An 18,426-nucleotide genomic window follows, 5' to 3' on the forward strand; every position below is an offset into this window, starting at 1 on the left:
GCTTTTGAAAAATATTTAGGGGCAATTGGTGGCAGTAGGTTTAGTGCACAAAGAAAATGTTTCATTTTGGAACATAAACTTGGTTTCGAAGGACAAGCGGTGTTAGAACATTTGCCTACAACGCAATTAGGTGATAATGGGGAGGAACTAGATGAGTTTGAGAAAACTGTAAGGTCTTTACAAAAACAATTTGATGTCGAAAGTAGTTTGGTTGTCGCAAGACATACGTTTTTTACTAGGAAACAAGAGGAAAGTGAAAGCATAATTGCTTATGTCGCTGCCTTAAGAATTCTAGCGTCAGAGTGTGAATTTGAACAATTTACTGAACAATTAATAAGAGATCAAATTGTTGTCCATACTAATTGTGGGAAAGTTCAAGAGAAGTTATTAACACTTAAGAATCCATCATTAGATGAGACCATTTCAATTGTGAAAAGTAATGAACTTTCGCAAAAATCTAAAAAAGAGTTGAAACCAGAAAGAGATTCTGTCAGTGTTGTAAAAGACTCAGGAAATTTGAAAACTTCAAAAAGTCAAGCAAAGGTGCCTTTTAAGATAGAACAAAAAGGGATTAATGAGTCAAAAGGTACTAAATATGTTCAGAGTAAAATCAAACAAAGAAATGTATGTACAAAGTGTGGGTTTGCTGAACATTTTCCAAATGCAAAAATGTACCCAGAAAGAATGCGGTTTGCCATAAGTGTGGTAAACAAGGGCATTTTGCGAAAGTTTGCATTTCAAAGAACACTGTGAATACAGTTTATAGGGAAAAAACACAAGATGATGAAAGTGATGTGGAAGTGGTGAGTTCATTATCTGATTTGGTAGTGGTTGTGAAGGATGAAAGTGAAAATTGTGAAGACCCTATTGTAGAAGTTTTGGTGGATGATAAACCTTTAGATCTATTGGTTGATTCAGGTGCATGCATAACGTTGATTACTGACGAGTTATTTGAGAAGACATGGAAAGAAAGGTCATTGTTTCCACCTGACAGGAGACCGCTTTCTTTTGAGGGAAGGCGAATAGAATTGTCAGGATTCTTTGAGGCTACTCTAGTGTTTAGACATAGATCTATTGAAGGTAAGGTCTATGTGGCTAAAAGAGGAATCAATATCCTAGGTTGGTACCATCAAGGATTATTCAAAATGGAGCTTAGACCTGGCACAAAAGATCAGGTTTCTGTAGTTGAGGATTTTGAGTTGGAGGATACATCTTGTTCATGGTTTGAAAAGTTTCCAAAAGTGTTTGGGGATGGTTTAGGATGCATTTCGGGTTTCAAACATTTGATAAGTCTAAAAGAAGATGCCATCCCTATTAAACATAAAACACGTACAGTACCTCATAGTGTCAGGGATGATTTAGCCAATGAGCTCAGGAAAATGTGTGAATCTGGAGCTATTGAACCGATTGAGTCATCTCTTTGGTTGTCTCCCTTGGTTGTCAGACGCAAACCCAATGGTAGTTTGAGAGTCTGTATTGATCTTCGCAGTGTAAATAGTGAGATCTGGATAGATTCTCATCCTTTGCCTCACATAGATGACATTCTTTCCAAGTTTGCGGGTTCTAGATACTTTACAAAAATTGATCTAGCTTCGGCTTATCACCAGGTGCAATTAGATCCCACTTGTAAACACATCACAGCTTTTGTATCTCCAATAGGAACATTTCAATTTCGGAGAATGCTATTTGGTTTAGCCAGTGCGGCCTCAGTCTTTCAACGAGTGATGGAGAAAGTTTTGCAAGGTGTTGTACAGACTGTTGTTTATCAGGATGACATATTGGTAGCTGGCAAAACTAAAATTCAACATGATAGTAATGTGTCTAAAGTGTTAGAAAGACTAGAGCAGAATGGCATTGTGGCTAATAAGTTGAAATGTATCTTTGGAGTACAATCTATTGAGTATTTAGGTCATCAGATTTCGGGAGCTGGTATAGTACCAAGGGAAGGTCTCATACAAGCAATAGTAGATGCTCCTAGTCCTACTACAAAAGATATGGTTTCCTCTTTTCTGGGAATATGTGAATTTTATTCAAAATTTGTTCCTAGCTTCGCTATGAAGACTGCACACATGAGGGATTTGCTAAAAAAAAGGGCAATCTTTGGTTGGGATGACATTTGTGAAAGAGAGTTCAAAAACTTGAAAAAAGATTTGGGCTCATGTAACATTTTGACACCATTTGATCCTGATATTAAATGTACTGTGTCAGTTGATGCAAGTTTGTATGGCCTAGGTGGTATGATTTCACAAGTGAAAGATGGGAAGGAATTTACTGTTGGTTTCGCGTCACGGGCTTTGAGACCTAGTGAGAAGAATTATTCTGTAATTGAGCGAGAACTTTTAGCATGTTGTTGGGCGATTGAGAGGTTTAAGTGTTTTTTGTGGGGTAGAAGTTTTAACCTTCTCACGGATCATAAACCTCTTATTCCCATTCAGCAAGGGAAGGTTGTAAAAGATCATACACCACGTATAGCAAGGCTTAGTAGCAAACTATTACAGTACAGTTTTCAAGTTGCGCACATTCCGGGTGGGAAAAATACCCGGGCAGATTTTCTATCAAGATTCCCTCTACCCATGTCTAAAAATGATTTTAAGACATAGAGGAAGACTGTTTGATTGCTGCAGTGGATGCATGTTTAATTGGCTGTTTCTCTGAGAATGAATGGTTTGCTGCTGTTGAGCAAGATAATGTTTTGAAAAGAGTCAAGCACTATATTGTCACTGGTTGGCCTAAAGAGAATTTGTTGGAGAAAGAATTTCATCCCTTTGCGAAAGTTTGTGATGAGCTAACTGTAGAAGGAGATGGTATGATTATGAGGGGGGAGAAATGTGTACCACCTGAGAAATTAAGAACAACCATAATTAATTTTGGACAGGATGGGCATTTGGGACAAACCAATACAAAGAAAAGAGTTCGTAACTTTTATTGGTGGCCTTCCATGGACCAACAGATTACTTCTGTTGTGCAGGATTGTATAATTTGTAATTCAAGTGACAAAGTTGTCAAGATTGTTTCTCCTCCAATTCAACAGGTGGTCTTGCCGGATGGTCCATGGTTGAAATTGGCAGTGGATTTTGTGGGTCCATTTAACATCTTACCAAACAAATGTAAATTTGCATTGGTTGTGGCTGATTACTTTAGCAAGTGGTGGGAGGTCCATTTCATGACTGATCCTAATTCAAATGAGGTTATCAAATTCTTTCAAAGTCTGTTTGTAAGGGAGGGGTTTCCGAAAGAAATCGTTTCGGATAATGGAGTACAGTTTACTTCAAAAGAAATGTCTCTTTTCTTGTCTCAATCGGGTATTGTTCACAAGAGGGTGGCTCTTTATCATCCTCAAGCAAATGGTTTTATTGAGAGGAATAACCGAATTTTGGTAGAATGTATACAATGGGCAGTGACTTCTGATTTAAATATTAAGGAGGCTGTCCAGAGTATGTTATGGGCACATAGAACAACTCCTAATGCAACTACAGGCTCAAGTCCGTTCAAACTTTTAAGAGGAAGAGAAGCTTCATTCCAACTGTGTCCAGCGTGGATGAAAAAATGGGGTTCACTTGTGCGCGATGAGTCCACGCAAGAGGGTGTCTTGAAAATAATCAATCTCAAACTAATGTGAATGTAAAAAGTTATCAAGGAGGTGAGGTTACCAAATGTCATCAAAAGGAAAACACAAAGAGAGATTTTGTGTCTAACATAAAAATAGGTGACTGGGTTAAGATTAAGTCACCACATAATGCACCTAAGGGGTTGTCGAAATTTGGTTCACCAGTTCAAGTTGATGCCGTTACTAAATTTGCAGTGAGCGTTAATGGTAAAAACTGGTGGAATCTTGCTCGTGTCTATAAACTGCCTCAGAAGGTTGTTTTTCAATTGGGATGTGCTAATAGAGGGAGAAACTCTGAAATTGAAACTGCTAGTAAAAATGATTCTAAGATGGTTTAAGTTCCTCCAAGGAGGAGCAGTAGGATTAGGGTTACTCCTAAACGCATGGACTTATAATTCAAGTATTCTAGTCCTTTCGCAAAAATGTAATGTTGTTTTTAATTATACATTTCTCTGATGTCTCTTTTGCTATTTTATGTATTCTTTTGGCAACTTCTAATTCTTGTTGCTCTTTAGAGAATGTATGATTCTTCTATTCTTTTTCTAATGTTTTATTCTTCTTATAAATTTGGGGTTTTATGAAAGAAGGGAGATAATGTAGTAATCTGGTTTCATCTTTCATGTCTATTGCATATCAGAATATTACTATGTCATGATCATTTCTATGGATACAGAATGTTGGGCTTTGAATACTGTTCCTAGGATTCCTGGTTGTCAGTTCCTGGGAGCTCTTGTGACTAATGGTTAATAAATAAGATCTGACCCATGATTTGTGGTTGTGTGGGCTTACTTCATTTCTCTTGAGCACCCACAAGAAGGATGAAACTGTCATTTGAAAGCAAGTACATAGTCAGCAGACAAAATGTGTAGTGATTACACCCTTTGCACTGTCCAAGCCTAAATCACCTCATGCGACCACCACATTTATTCAGTTTGTTATATATCCGCTCTGTCTTTAACCTTGGTCTTAAGTATGATCTTAAAGCTATTGCCTCCGGCTATATTTATTAAAAAGAGTTGTAAACTACACCGAAATATTTTTCACCGCACTTGATACAGATCTAGGTGGTTTAAATAAACCTTTACAAGATCCTTCTTTGAAACGTCTGCACCTTGCAGCTTTTCAGGAGTAGGCCTAAATCATTTTGTGAATTTCTTCATGACACGTGAATCCTAAAGATGCATTTATTTCTGCCTTTGAAAAAAAATAGAGCTCAAAAGGGAAACCATGCACATCAATTTTAGGGTTTTGCTCTTCCCATCCTACGAGGGATTTATGCTCATCCTTTGCAGAAGTAGATGAACAATCACTTCCAGAGTGAGGCCGTTTATGAAAATGGCTTGCGAATACCCAAATTCAAGTGAATTTGTGGGTCTTTGCTAAATTTCTGGTCATTTACGCTTGCTATCACCCATTCCCTACCTACAAGCGGGGCTTTACTCCTGCAGAAACCTCTGTTTCAGAAATTTATTTTGCCATTCGGGACCTAGTTGTCTGTATCCATTCCACCTGTAGGTGCCTGAGCGCTTTGTCCTTTAATTTCAGACAGTTTTTAAAGACATTTTGATAATAAAGTTAATATGCACTAGATAGCAGTTTCCCAAGCTGTCCACAATATTGTCCCTTTTTAGTCAGGGTTGAACCATACTTGGTTTGATTTGTGTAAGATGGTGCTAATTGTGAATTAGGCATTTCATAGTTAGGTGATCAGTTTATCCATATTTTTTAGACGCGTTTATAGGAAATCTGGTTACCTGGGCAAGGTGCAGTTACTAGATGACATGCTGATTTTACGGTTTTTGATTGTTTCTATATCCATACCTGTTTGGTTAGATATTTCCCCTGGAGGACACGACACGCACTGGAAACAGCAGGCAGGTTCACCCTCTCTACCTGCCTTTCTCATACCCAGAGGGCAGCTGGGACTGCACACCGAGGTGGGCACCTAAATGCATTGAAAAATAATATTGGAGATAGTAGGAAGCAAATTTGACACCAGGCATAATTACATATCAATTTTGGTCAATGGAGGACTTGCAAAAATGTCTACAAATGGTGGAAAATGGGTGACCTGAACATATACTGCGGTACGGCACAGCTGACAGCAAAATTCAATGTATTCCCATTGTAAGTTAATAGAGAAATGTATAGTTTAGAAGCATTTGTGGAACATTTTCAGCATTGCTTTTGTGCACCATTCTGGCTGCTTCCCTAAAAAGATATGAACACTCAAGTTGTATCCACTGCATGGTACATAACGAAAGGCCCTCAGGAGACACTTGAGCACAGCATTTTGAAGCCAGTGCTAAAACGAATGAAGCATCTTGTACTGGGTGTAGAAAGATATGGAACTTCATTCATGATTTGCACATGTAAAGGTAATATTTTGGAATTTTTAAAACTCCACAAAATAATGATTCACATTGTGCATTGAAAATGCAGTGTGAAACATCAAGGGATCACAAAATTTAGATTTTGAAACACTAGCCTATATAGTTCAGGAAACGTGCGGTTACTAGTCGCATAATTAAAGACGTGGCTGACCTGTCAGTAAGTATGTGCAAAGTAAATGTGTCTGCCAGTATGCGTAGGGACAAACCGAGACCTTCCATGTTAGTATAGAGTTTTGGAATGCGCATATTTTATACGTCATTCAGACGCATCTTGCCAAAGTATGTTCAATTCCTCTCACTTTGCACGTTGTCACAGAGATGGATGCACGTCTGCACATGAACAGGGCGCATTGAAACATACGTCCAAAGGGCGTGTGGCCTGATGACTGCAAGTTATGCACCAGAAAGGTGTTTCGGGCTTTGTGCTTTATTTGATCAGTTTTCCAGGATACGAAACAACCTTAAGCTCCATTTTATCTTGGGAAGTATTTTTGCTTTTTGAAAAATGCTGTTGAAAATTAACTTTCTTGCTATTGGTCCACTGTACAACGTAAGAACAGGTCTCTTTCACTTTAATTATTTTGTCGATTGATAATATTTAATCTTGTTCACGTTCTGTTGAACACGACTTTGCCTGGTCGCCTCTGAGAAAACCAGTGCTGACCGTTGCCAGAGAAGAGAACATATTTAAGAGAGGCAGGCCACTAACAGTCTGCACGTCATTCTTATTTAAGATAGGGAAGACAGATCTTTGAAATGCGATTCCTTGAGTTTTGTATGAGTTTTATTACAAACGACTTGTTTATTAAAGAGTCGAAAACATTCACAAATTTTGCGCCTATTGCTTTCTTTTTATACATCTGCTCCTGTTGCTTTAAAGTAATTTTTCTTGTTAAAGGGGATTTGCAAAAAAAGCAGAAGGTAGCCATGAAGAACCGTTTAATGGCGAATGTAATACCTACATAAATTAAATCCATAAACTTGCTGACAAATGAGCAACCAACAGCATACATAGGTAAACTCACCCTGACTAAATGGAAACACACTGTAAAAATGTAACCAAGGACAACAATAATGTAAGCAGAATTAAAACAAAAGCATTGGAACCCCTAAACCTAGTTGAGTAAGCCTACGTATGTGATCAAAGGGTCCCATATGTTATAGTGCAGCTTATTTAGTCCATACATAGGGACAAAAAAAACAGGGCAACATAGAGCAGCAACCAATGTTGCAATAGGTGAAATGTAAGGAGAAATACAAACATTTCTTAGACTTTGCGCCTGCTTCAAGCAGGTGTTATTTTTGTTTGCAAGGGGATCTGACAATCATTTTAGGTCTAGCTTTCCGTCAAAATTCATGAGTTTTAATTTTGGTATGCCCAGGAACCACTCATGGAGAAAAGTCTTGAGGCAATTTAACATAAACTAGCACTAAATGCTAATTGCACTTCAAAAAGGATAGTTTTCCAGCATAAAAACGTATTTATCTGTCAAGAGCTTATGCTGCATTCTGCTGATTGCGTGTCTTGGCGGTAGCATAAAGTCTTGATAAACCTGACCTATAGTCTCATCAATCCTATTTTGACCAAGGCTAATCAATCAAATGGTCACAACCAGTACCCACATTCCTTCTCTTACCTGTCTATTTACAAAACAACCTCATGAAAAACACACCTGCACAACACCTACGATTTTGAAAACGCACATTTCAGGAAGCACAAAAATTCAGAAGATTTTTTTGGTGGCTGCAGTTTTATTGTGATTGGCGTCCGGTAAACAAAGAGGAAAATCTAATGCACTGTTCAAAAGGTGCTCAAACCCCATATCTTCTCACTTGTCTTTAATCGATTCACTCTGGCCATTAATTTTCACTCCCACCCATATTCCCCCCCCCTCCGATATGTTCAACACCCTAGACCATTTGACGCACTGAAGCAGCACCTTGATGTCCAAGAAGTACATTACAAATGTTCAATCAAGAAATGTAAATTGTAATATGTTTTCCTTAGTATTGGGGAAAGAAAGAGTTGTCTGTCATCAGACTGACAACCAGATATATGTTAAAAGATTATCAGCCAGATTCATCATTGTCCCGTTTTGCGAGTCCTTAATAGCGATTATTAAGGAATCGCTATTAAGGACTTGCAAAACGGGATTCATGTAGGAATCGCAAAATAAATTGCGATTCCTACAGCTTCCTTATAAATAAGGAAAAACTCCCCATTCATTCCTATGGGCCTGGCCTAAAGGCCCATAGGAATGAATGGGGAGTTATTTCTTATTTGCGATTAGCAATTTGCTAATCGCAAATAAGGATGCGATTTCAAGGGTGCAGGGGTGTCCAAAGGACACCCTGTAGCACCCCTGAAATGTGAATTTACACTGATGTTGTGCACACACATGTCCAGAGGACATGTGTGTGTGTAACATGCAACTTAGAAAAATGCATTTAAATGCATTTTTCTAAGTTTTCGCTATTTACCGCGAGGTTTGACCTTGCGGTAAATAGCGGCCCAAAATTGCGAATTCGCAATTTTTAAATGTTTCATGAATAGCATTTAAGGAATCTCAAATAGAGATTCCTTAAATGCTAATCCTCGCAAATGTGTGAATTCTTTATTAGCGATTTTTGCATTTGGGATGATGAATCCCAAATGCAAAAATTGCACTCGCAAAGGGCCAGATTCTCAGAATCTGGCCCTTTTGCGAGCGCATTTCGCTTGATGAATCTGGCTGTATGAGTGATGCTCAAGCTCAGCAGTGGTGGGGGATAATTACCTAACTTGAACTAGGCTAAAAAAGCAAGCAAGCCTAGCTCTGTTTTTTTAGTGAGCTCAATGGGGACCTCCCGAGGAAATGTTTGAAAAGAAGTCTAAAGGGTGCTGTACAGGACAATTTTCACATAAATTGACATCCTTGGCAACTTCACAAAAAATATATGCCGAAGCTGAAACCTTTAAAAACTGGGGGATCACAATAAAACCATATACAAAGCCAAGATATCCTGATATTCTTGTCCCGGCGGAAAATGAGGCAGAACAAGCCACCACAAAAAGTCTCAGAAACTCGGTCCTGAGAGGAGCGGTAGGGCCAGGGGGCAATAACGCCGAGCAACATAACGAGATCACCAGACGTTCTGCAGGTGAATATACACAACTATCTGGACTGCCCGACCCAAGATGCACAGCCAGAACTTTAAATAATAATGAATGACAAATCAGCCCCAAGCCAATGGAGAGCGCCCATGACTTATTGAGAATATGCTCTTGGAATATTAATGGTTTGGCACCTAAAATAACTGACACAGAGTTTTTGACTTACATTAGAAACTTTGATGTCGTGGCATTCCAAGAAACATGGCTCGTAGATCCCCCGCACCTTCATGGCTACTTACGCTTTTACTCCGCTGCAAAAAGGATAGCTAAATATGGGCACCCTCAAGGCGGCCTAGTAACTTATATATCGGCCACAAGTACCTCGACGGCTAAAGAAGTCGGACCAACTTCTACAGCCTCGCTGGCTGTCAATATTCACCTGTCACAACTTAAAACAAGTACCGTTGACACCGACTTTACTTTAATCAACATCTATATCCATCCTAGAAGGAAAAGAAACGCAGCCAATGACCTTTGCAGCTTTATGGAGACTTGCATAAGGGAAAGACCCATAACAAATGTCGCTCTCCCTGGGGACTTCAACCTTAACCTCATGGGCACAACACAAGAAGATGAACCACTAATTCAAAATGCAATCTGGGATATTCCATCACAAGTGACTCCACAACTCTCCAAGCAAACAAAGCTAGGCAATAAGACTTTAAAAGATCTGGAATACTTCAACATCAGGGCGCTGAATGGAAGGACCTCTGGAGACAACCCCTCAGCCGCAACTTTTCATTCAACAAGAACAAGCAGCACCCTAGACTACACCTTTATTTCATTACCACTATTCCAGTTCTTAAAATCATACCAGATAGGCCGCAGAGGAGACAGCGATCACTGCCCCCAAGAATCCATCTTTAAGATCGAAAAGCCCAACTTTGAGCAATCTAAAGACCTGAAAGAGTGAATCCACACAGTTAATTTAAAAAAAAATTAAATATTCAGCAGCCATAGACGAAACTCTAGTGGAAAGAGCAAAACAGCACCATGGGAGCTGCTCTGGATCCAGCGAAACCATGAAATGGGAACAATTTATTAGCCTCAGTCACAAACAGGCAATGAAAGATCGGGCAAATTCTCTCAAGAACATAAAAGTAAAATTAGAGGCATAAAAACCAGAATCTATCGCATAATGAGAGAGCTCCAACAGGCACCCAAAGACACAGCGAAGCACGACGAATTACGGAAATTAAAATCAACTTTGAAAAAATCAAAATGGGAAGCAAACAAATCTGCTGAGGATAAATTATGGGCGAGACTTCACGCTGACATTAAACGGAACGATGGGGCAAGGTTCTGGAAATCAATAAACTCATTTATAAGCCAAACTCAACATGGGATCTCATCTAACATCTCAGAGGACACATGGGCAAATTATCTTGGTACCCATTTTAACCAGGCTGAGGGAAATAACCAGGACCAGGAGCCTGCTACCTACAAAAAACCTCCAACGAGCAACAACATAAGCTCCACAGAATGGCACTCTCCGAGCGAAACAGGTGATCTGCCCAACTTGAAAAACATCATTCAGCGCCTGATCAAGAAGGGAAGAAGAGAGGGAGCTCCAGGGCCGAATGGAATCCCGCCAATTCTTTACAAACAAGATGCGGCAGGCTGGGCAGCAGCCCTGGAACCCCTCTTTTTAGAGATAAGACATTTCAACATCCTGCCAAGCTCCTGGAAGGGCTCAATTATCTCCCCAATTTACAAGGCAGGAGATAAGGCTTCCCCTCAAAATTATCAATTGGTGGCTTTAATCGACAACGAGGCAAAATATTTTGCAGGCATCCTTCTAGAAGAGCTGAGGGCCTGGGCAACAGAGAGATCCTTAATCCCGGCGAACCAGACAGGCTTTGCCGAATCAGTAGGCACAATGAAGAATATTTTGAGCATAGGCATGCTCATAGACAAGGCAGAATCTAACAAAATGCCCATTCATTTCTGCTTCATTGACTATAAGGCCGCTTTCGACCATATAAACCGGAACCTCTTATGGTCTAAACTGAACAACTGGGGGATATCGAGACCACTTTTGGACCTGCTAATTAACCTCCACACAGAGACCTGGGTATAGATAAAGGTGGGGGATGGATCCGTCTTGTCCAGGCGCATACAGACCAACAAGGGCCTGAAACAGGGCTGCATCCTGGCCCCTACCCTATTTAACTTGTTCCTAAGCGACCTGGTCCCCATTTTAAACGGTTGTAACTCCCATGCTCCGAAGCTAGGGGGACTGCATCTACCTTGTCTACTATATGCTGATGATATCGTCCTTATAAGCTATACCAAGGTAGGACTTCAACATCTCCTGAATGCAACACAATGTTACTCAGATAAAAATGAGCTTACAATAAACCTTGAGAAAACACAGACAATGACCATCAGCAGGAAAAAAATGGAAACCAACATCATGGTACTGGAACAAGACAAGAATTGGAGATACCCCAACATATAAATACTTGGGAGTGAAAATTGACACCAGTGGGCAGTTCTCTGCCCAGAGAACGAGTATACGAGGGAAAGGGTTATCTCTGGCAATTTCGCTGAAGACTCTAAACCTCAAACTTTCTGGCCCCTCACTTCTGCCCCTGATGCAAGTAATCCGCGCTAAACTTCTCCCAACAATTACCTATGGGAGCGAGGCACTTAGAGGAAGGGATGCTAAGATCCTTGATAATACAATAACAGCCGCCTACAGAATCATCTTCAACCTGCCCAAACAAACCTCACCAGCTCAAATCAGGCTAGAATTTGGCATCCAGCAACAGCTCCTAGCAAGGCAGGGAGCCTACATGATAGCCTGGGACAAAGTGAGGAAGTCAAAACAGGGAACATTAAATGAATATTTGTGGAGAGAGTTAGTACAACATCTGTCCTCAGCATCTGCCAAGTTCCTACTGGACAGCCGGAAAAATACGGGACTAGAGTAGCTCTGGGATACCCCAGTAAATCATATAACTTTTAAAAAATTGATCAAGAAATCGATCAAACAGCTATCATGGGCCCAAGATAAGGCAGCTCTCTCCAAAAGAACACATGGCTGGATGACCCTAAACTCGTACACTACTAAGGCACCACAGAGCTACCTTGGCGATGAATATTCCAAATCTGTCAAAATGCGCTTCTTAAAGCATAGGCCGTGCCTGCCACCCTGTATTCAAAATCTCCCGTGCTGGATTAAAACCAAAGCTGATCCCCTTTGTCGGCTATGTGGCTTGGGGCAAGAGGACATGATGCACTTGATATGCTCTTGCGAGAAATTACATGATGAATGGAAACACTTGTTGAAACAACACTTCAATCGGCAAGGAATCCGCACACGAAGAAAGGCAGTTCTGGCTTGCTTTTCTCCCCATGACTCTCGCTTGAGCTGTAGCTTTGTAAAATTTATGAAGGCGGTGGGAAAAAAGATGCCTGAAATAAATCTATATCCTAATCCCGCTTGTCGAATGACATTAATGACTCAAAAAACTTATGGGGGCACCAGGAAAGCAGAAACATGTTATAATTATAAAGTTGAACTTTTTATTCATTTATTTACTTATCTACTGGTTACAAAGTTTCTGCGTGCACATTCGAACCAAGGAAATGTGAATATTTTATTCTCCTTTATTACAATTGTATTTTTATTATTCACTGTTCTTAACCTATTCTTGTATTGCAATGGTTTTAAGTAACTATGCGAAATAAAGTTATTACTTATTACTTACATAAATTGATAGCACAGGAAACCTTTTTTACCTCAGTTGGAAAAAGTCTTTCTTCCTAGCATTCAACTAGTTCGTAAGAAGGCAATAATTGTATACCTAAAAAAAACATCACAGGCTTCCTAAAAAACTTCACAGACTTCCTTCAGATGGTTTCTCTGGCTTGTGTCTCGACAATGTGGTTTTCCCTCTGTGTTTACCAAAACCAGAAGATAGGTTCCCGCTTTTCCAACTACCAAATTTACTTTTTCAATTATCTTGCCAGGTACATTTTCTGTTCTAGCCACTGATACCCCTAAGCCCGCTGAATGTTCTCCTTAAGGGAAGAAACACTCAATGAGTGGAAGTTGGCTTTGTCACTCGCTTCCAGGATACAAACATTTATCTTCAAAAGAACCCGTGAAAAGCCAGTTACAAATGGTCACCTAGTATGCTTCACAAGAGGTATATTACCAGAATATCAAGTCCTAAATATCAAGCTATTCAAATATAGTAGCAATATATTTAAGACCAAAACATTGTGAAACTAAGTACACTAAGTCATATATATCTTCACAATATGTAGGAACCGAGATGTGGAATTTCAAATACCAAATCTCGTATTACCTGTACATACTTACCTTCACAACATTTCTGTTGTTACTATACTTGCTACAAGATATTTATATTATAACAAAACAATTTTGTTGCTGACAGTCGGGCATACAAACTCACAAACAGAGCTCTCTTTGCTGCTCTTTTTGTGTACCTTGCGGACCTCCAGGTGATGAGCTCAATCTAATACTCTTTCAGAACCACACACAGGTCCTGTCAAAGTGAGAGGCTGGCAGGCACTGCCTCTCACAGAACTCATATCACAGAACTAATAGGAAAGAAACTATGCTCCAAGAAAAGCCAATTTGCATTTGATCCACCCCATGGTAAGCAATGCTGGTCCCACCCAAACTGGTTTGATGACCTATGATCCTTTTGCAACTAGAATAGCAGATGTGAATCTTACTTCTGTTTCTCATGCTATTCACTTCAATTTGATTGGTCCTTTAAAGCTCTCTCGCCAGCACTCAGCTCAGCTACCAGAATGCGGAACATAGGCGATTTGCCTGAAGCTTAGCAACCACACACAGTGCAATTACATACATCTATAGGCATTCTTATGGTGGATCATGCAATCCCTTTCTTTTCATGTTTTAAGAGGAATCTAGGCACTGAAAAAGCAGTTAATGATCTCTCAATGCACATAATCAAAATACCAGCAGAACCTAGTAGAGAACACTTCGCAGAGAACACTATTGTCACACATGTACAGATTATGCCTTTCATGCTCATTATTAACATCAGATTCCTATTATTATACAGGCTGGATTTTCACCACAATTGTGCCAGTGATAGCCAGAATTAAGTCAGAAATGGTTACATGAAATCAAAAACTGGCATCATGTGCCACTATTAACTTTATACATCTGACAGACACAATGACGTCAAGAATGCTCTTAATATGTCAACAATGGGGTACATGATAGTCACATTGTTGCAAAATGTGGGAATGATATGCTAAGGATGACAACTATTATTCCACAGATAGCCTGATTGTTTCCTATTTAATGACGAGATCACTAGAATGCTAATAAGGATGCACACAGTCTGACAAAGATGGGACAGTATTTGTGAGGCGTTGTAATGATATTGCTGTGAATGCCTACTAGATTTCAAAGATGAGCTTGTCTTATAACAGAACAGGCCAGTTATTGCACAGAGTTCCCATTGTGTGTCAAGAGTGGGCCTCGTATGTGTCATTGGCAACCAGAATATCCCTAAGAATACACATCAAATGTGAAGTCCATGAGAGACAATCAGAATGTCACAAGCAGAGCCTAAGGTATGTCAAGGATAGGAACGATCATTGCAAGGTTGACTAGAATGCTGGACGAATGCCAGCGATTGTGATCTGTAATGCCAGGAAAAGGTATAATATCATTAAGAAAGCCTTCATATGCCACGGGTGGGTCTCTGTTATGTCAGGGATTTTGTTAATTTGTTACAAAACACAAGGGAACCCAATATGCTATTGGTCTGGGACCTCGCGTGCGTTACTATTTCTAAAGACAATGGTCCATAGACAGTCAGATAAAGTGTAAATTAATATAGTCCCAATCCGTACTATATTCTCTGTCCAGCCGGAAAGGTTTTTAATATACAATAAACGTATAACACAAAGTGAGGGAAAAAATTCCAAGTGGGACACAACCTGCGTCCTACTGACATAAACACACAAACAACATTGAGTGAGGGGTTCAGGCAAGGAAACATGTCTGTATTTACGTTAGATATAAATACAACAGACAGGATACTGTGAGCACACCATTACAAGTTCAACATTGCATTATAGTCATTGTATATGGTGTACAATTTGTCAACGACGTTTCGATCCCTTTAATAAATAGTGTAATCTTCTCAAGGACATTGAGGTGACATAGCTGTATACATAAAGCTCTACCAGAGTAGCTGAGCCAGCGAGCCAAGGGCGAGTTGTAGGGGACCCGTCTGGCAGGCCTGATACGTGCCCAACACGGCTGTAATCAGCACAATGGCTGCGGGGACCGTTAATTATATATTGTAGATTTGAAACCTTCTAGGTCAAGAGGGTGGGAATTGGAGCTGAGCCGCGTGCGTGATCTCCGTGTTTGGGAAGTCCGAGTGAATCTCGACTCCTTGTTTCTAATCAAGGTCCCAGCGGAATGCCTGAGTGGATCCTTGGTGCAGTCTGTGATGGGCAAAACAGGATGATCCCTCTGTCATCTCTCTTTGGCTGACCTTGTCATGGATCAGTCAACGAGAGGATGACCTTCCCTGCCTATAAGTTTGATGGGGTCAGTGGGAGTTGCTGACCTGACTCTACTCTATGAGAGTCCTCATGATAGACATTCAGCCCTAGGCACTTCAGAGATTAAAATTTAGACCTCCCACTCGCCATGAGGGGGAAGCTCTCAAAGGACTTTGCCTAGCTAATGAAGTCACGCCGTCAGGCTGTGAAATCCTAATCTCGGCAAAGCTTGGTTCAGGCGTCCAGGCACCTGCGCCTCTACAGCATGTACAGTGCACGGCGGCCTGCGCTGACCAGAAATAATGTCTGTCAGGCTGATCTTGACCCTTAGTTCTAAAGAAGCGACCAAGTATAGTTAAACTATCACATTAATAACACTCCAAACATTGTTGGAATGCTCCTAGTCTGTACAAGAAAAGTACTCTGCTCACCTACGTTTTAGAAACCCTTCCATAAAACCAATCGAAGTTTAGCAATTACCCCTTCTAAAAACAATAAACATCCAACAAAAAAACGTTCTTCCCCATGAACACAACAGTCAATACAGCGTAAAATGCAATAAAACATGTAGGATGTGCCAAATACTAGTTCCATAAAAGACAAGAGAGGAACACAAGCACACTGGTAGAGGCCTACTTATACTGTAGCAGAGAGAAACCTTTCTGGAAAAGTTAGCTGCCTGACTAATAGTTTGAGCGTCCAATATTTGCGTTCCGCAAAAGTTCCAACCTCAAGGATCATCTAGTTAGGGCAGCACTCCCAAGCACTCCACAGCGCCTAACATTAGACTCACATTGGAATCAAACCCCACTTGTAGGGCATGCAAAATGTGGTTCATGTAATGTCTGTGATTACACTATGGAAGGCAAATCCTTCAATTTCAACAATGTACAGATAAATTGCCAATCCTTTACCAACTGTAATACCAGTGATGTTATTTATCTTATTCAATGCCCTTGTCCAAAAATATATATTGGCCAAACCAAACAAAAGATTAAAACCAGAATTGGGCAACCTCCTAGCAGGGTCCGTTGCAAGACCCAAAATGCCCCCTTGGTTGATCACTACATGCAAGAGGGTCATACTGAAAATGACATGAAATTAACCCCACGTGGAGGCGACGTGTCTCTCCTACTGAACAAAGAGGAACTAAGACTGCTCATACTTATGGACAGTATAAAAAGTGGACTCAACCGAAATGAAGACTGGACATCCCTGTTGTAACATCGGAAAATGATTCCTTTCAGTACTGTACAGTTTGGCTTTCTGTTAATAATGAGTCATTTTTACTGCATAAATACACATGTATTTTGGTGGTTTGGTCATCTACCCCTCTTATCCAACTCTTATGAAATTTTAAACCCGCCCTATTCCCTTTGCATAAGGGTTACACTTGTCTCTCACACCTAATCCTTGCCCGTCCCACTCCCTATTCCCCTCCCAGAGGTCAAACTTGCCTCTCACACACAATCCCTTGCACAGCCAATACCCCTGCACTACCTGTTCCAACATGGCCGCCACAATCGGTTGCCTTATGCCCAGAAATGCATGATTTTGGCCAGAAGGTTCGCGAGGCCCCCTCTATAACTCACCAAGCCCGCAAAACACTGACAGGCCCCATTGGGTCATAAGGTTAGTAATAGCACGACGCCAGCTCACCGTGCCACCTTCAAGATGGCCGCCGTGGTTGCCATGCACGCCTGACGTGCAGCTTCCCCCACAACCAAGATGGCTGGAATCACTACGCCGACTATAACCACCGCACGACTCTATGCTCAGTTCCCTGACATGAGTCATCGAGCCCGGAGGCGGAATTAGGATGTTCCACTTGGAACACTAAGGTAAGCCTTGCCGTTCTACCCTTCTCCCGCCTTGGCTACTTCTGTAACCAGCGCCGCCTCCTCCAATTGACGGAGTGCTCCCTAACAACCCTTCCACCTTCCTCCTAGTTTCCTTGGCGGCCTTTCCCGTGATTGATGGGACTCGCCTCGCTTCTAATTATATTCCTCCAGGAGCTTCTGCTCGCAACTCGGAAATCTTCCGAACTGGTAAGCCTATCACTTCTTTAACCAGCGCTGCCTCCTCTAATTTTGGAGTGCTCCTTACCACCCCTTCCACCTTCCTCCTAGTTTCCTTGGCGGCAATTACCGTGATTGATGGGATTCGACTCGCTTCTAATTCTAATTACATTCCCCCGCGAGCTTCCGCTCGCAACTCGGAAAACCTCAGAACCGGGTAAGCCTTGCACTCACACTCCCCACACCCGGTTACTTACCCTTACCCACCCAATTCTAACGCATCCCCTTGGTTCCCTTAGACCTCCAAGGCCCCGCGCATTATCTGCACAATGCGCCAGACTGGCCCCATCTAATCGACGAATATGCTTGGATGAGAGTTCCGTCTTCCGTTACCCAGGTAAACAGGCTCCCTCCTGTATTAATGACCTAATGAGCAGTCCTCATCCTCGACTCGCACTTATCCCTTCACCCTCCTTACAGATCCAGCGGCCAAGGCCCCCTGGACGCCCACACAGTCCGCGGTACCCTTACCCTTCGACTACAGCCATCATTATGTGAGATCCCCTGCACCAGATCCACCTTAATTCCCCCAGTCCCCCCGAATCCGTACTCCTTCACCACTTACTCACCACTTGATTTCCTACACCACCCTTGTACTGTGGTTGTATTCACAATTATGTCACAATTTTCACAATTTTATTAGGAGTGCGTGTCACTGAC

At 41.1% G+C, this 18,426-nt stretch overlaps 1 protein-coding gene across 1 annotated transcript in view; it reads right to left on the reverse strand.

Annotated features, from left to right (window-relative positions):
* Window positions 1-18,426, reverse strand: part of LOC144797897 (extracellular calcium-sensing receptor-like) — a 72,799-nt gene that overhangs the window by 23,177 nt on the left and 31,196 nt on the right. The window contains 1 exon segment of the mRNA XM_078668699.1: window positions 5,429-5,552. Within this exon segment, the coding sequence (XP_078524825.1) occupies window positions 5,429-5,552 (124 nt within the window).

The sequence above is a fragment of the Lissotriton helveticus genome, chromosome 12 (genome assembly GCF_964261635.1).
Source record: "Lissotriton helveticus chromosome 12, aLisHel1.1, whole genome shotgun sequence".
Lineage (NCBI taxonomy): Eukaryota > Metazoa > Chordata > Amphibia > Caudata > Salamandridae > Lissotriton > Lissotriton helveticus.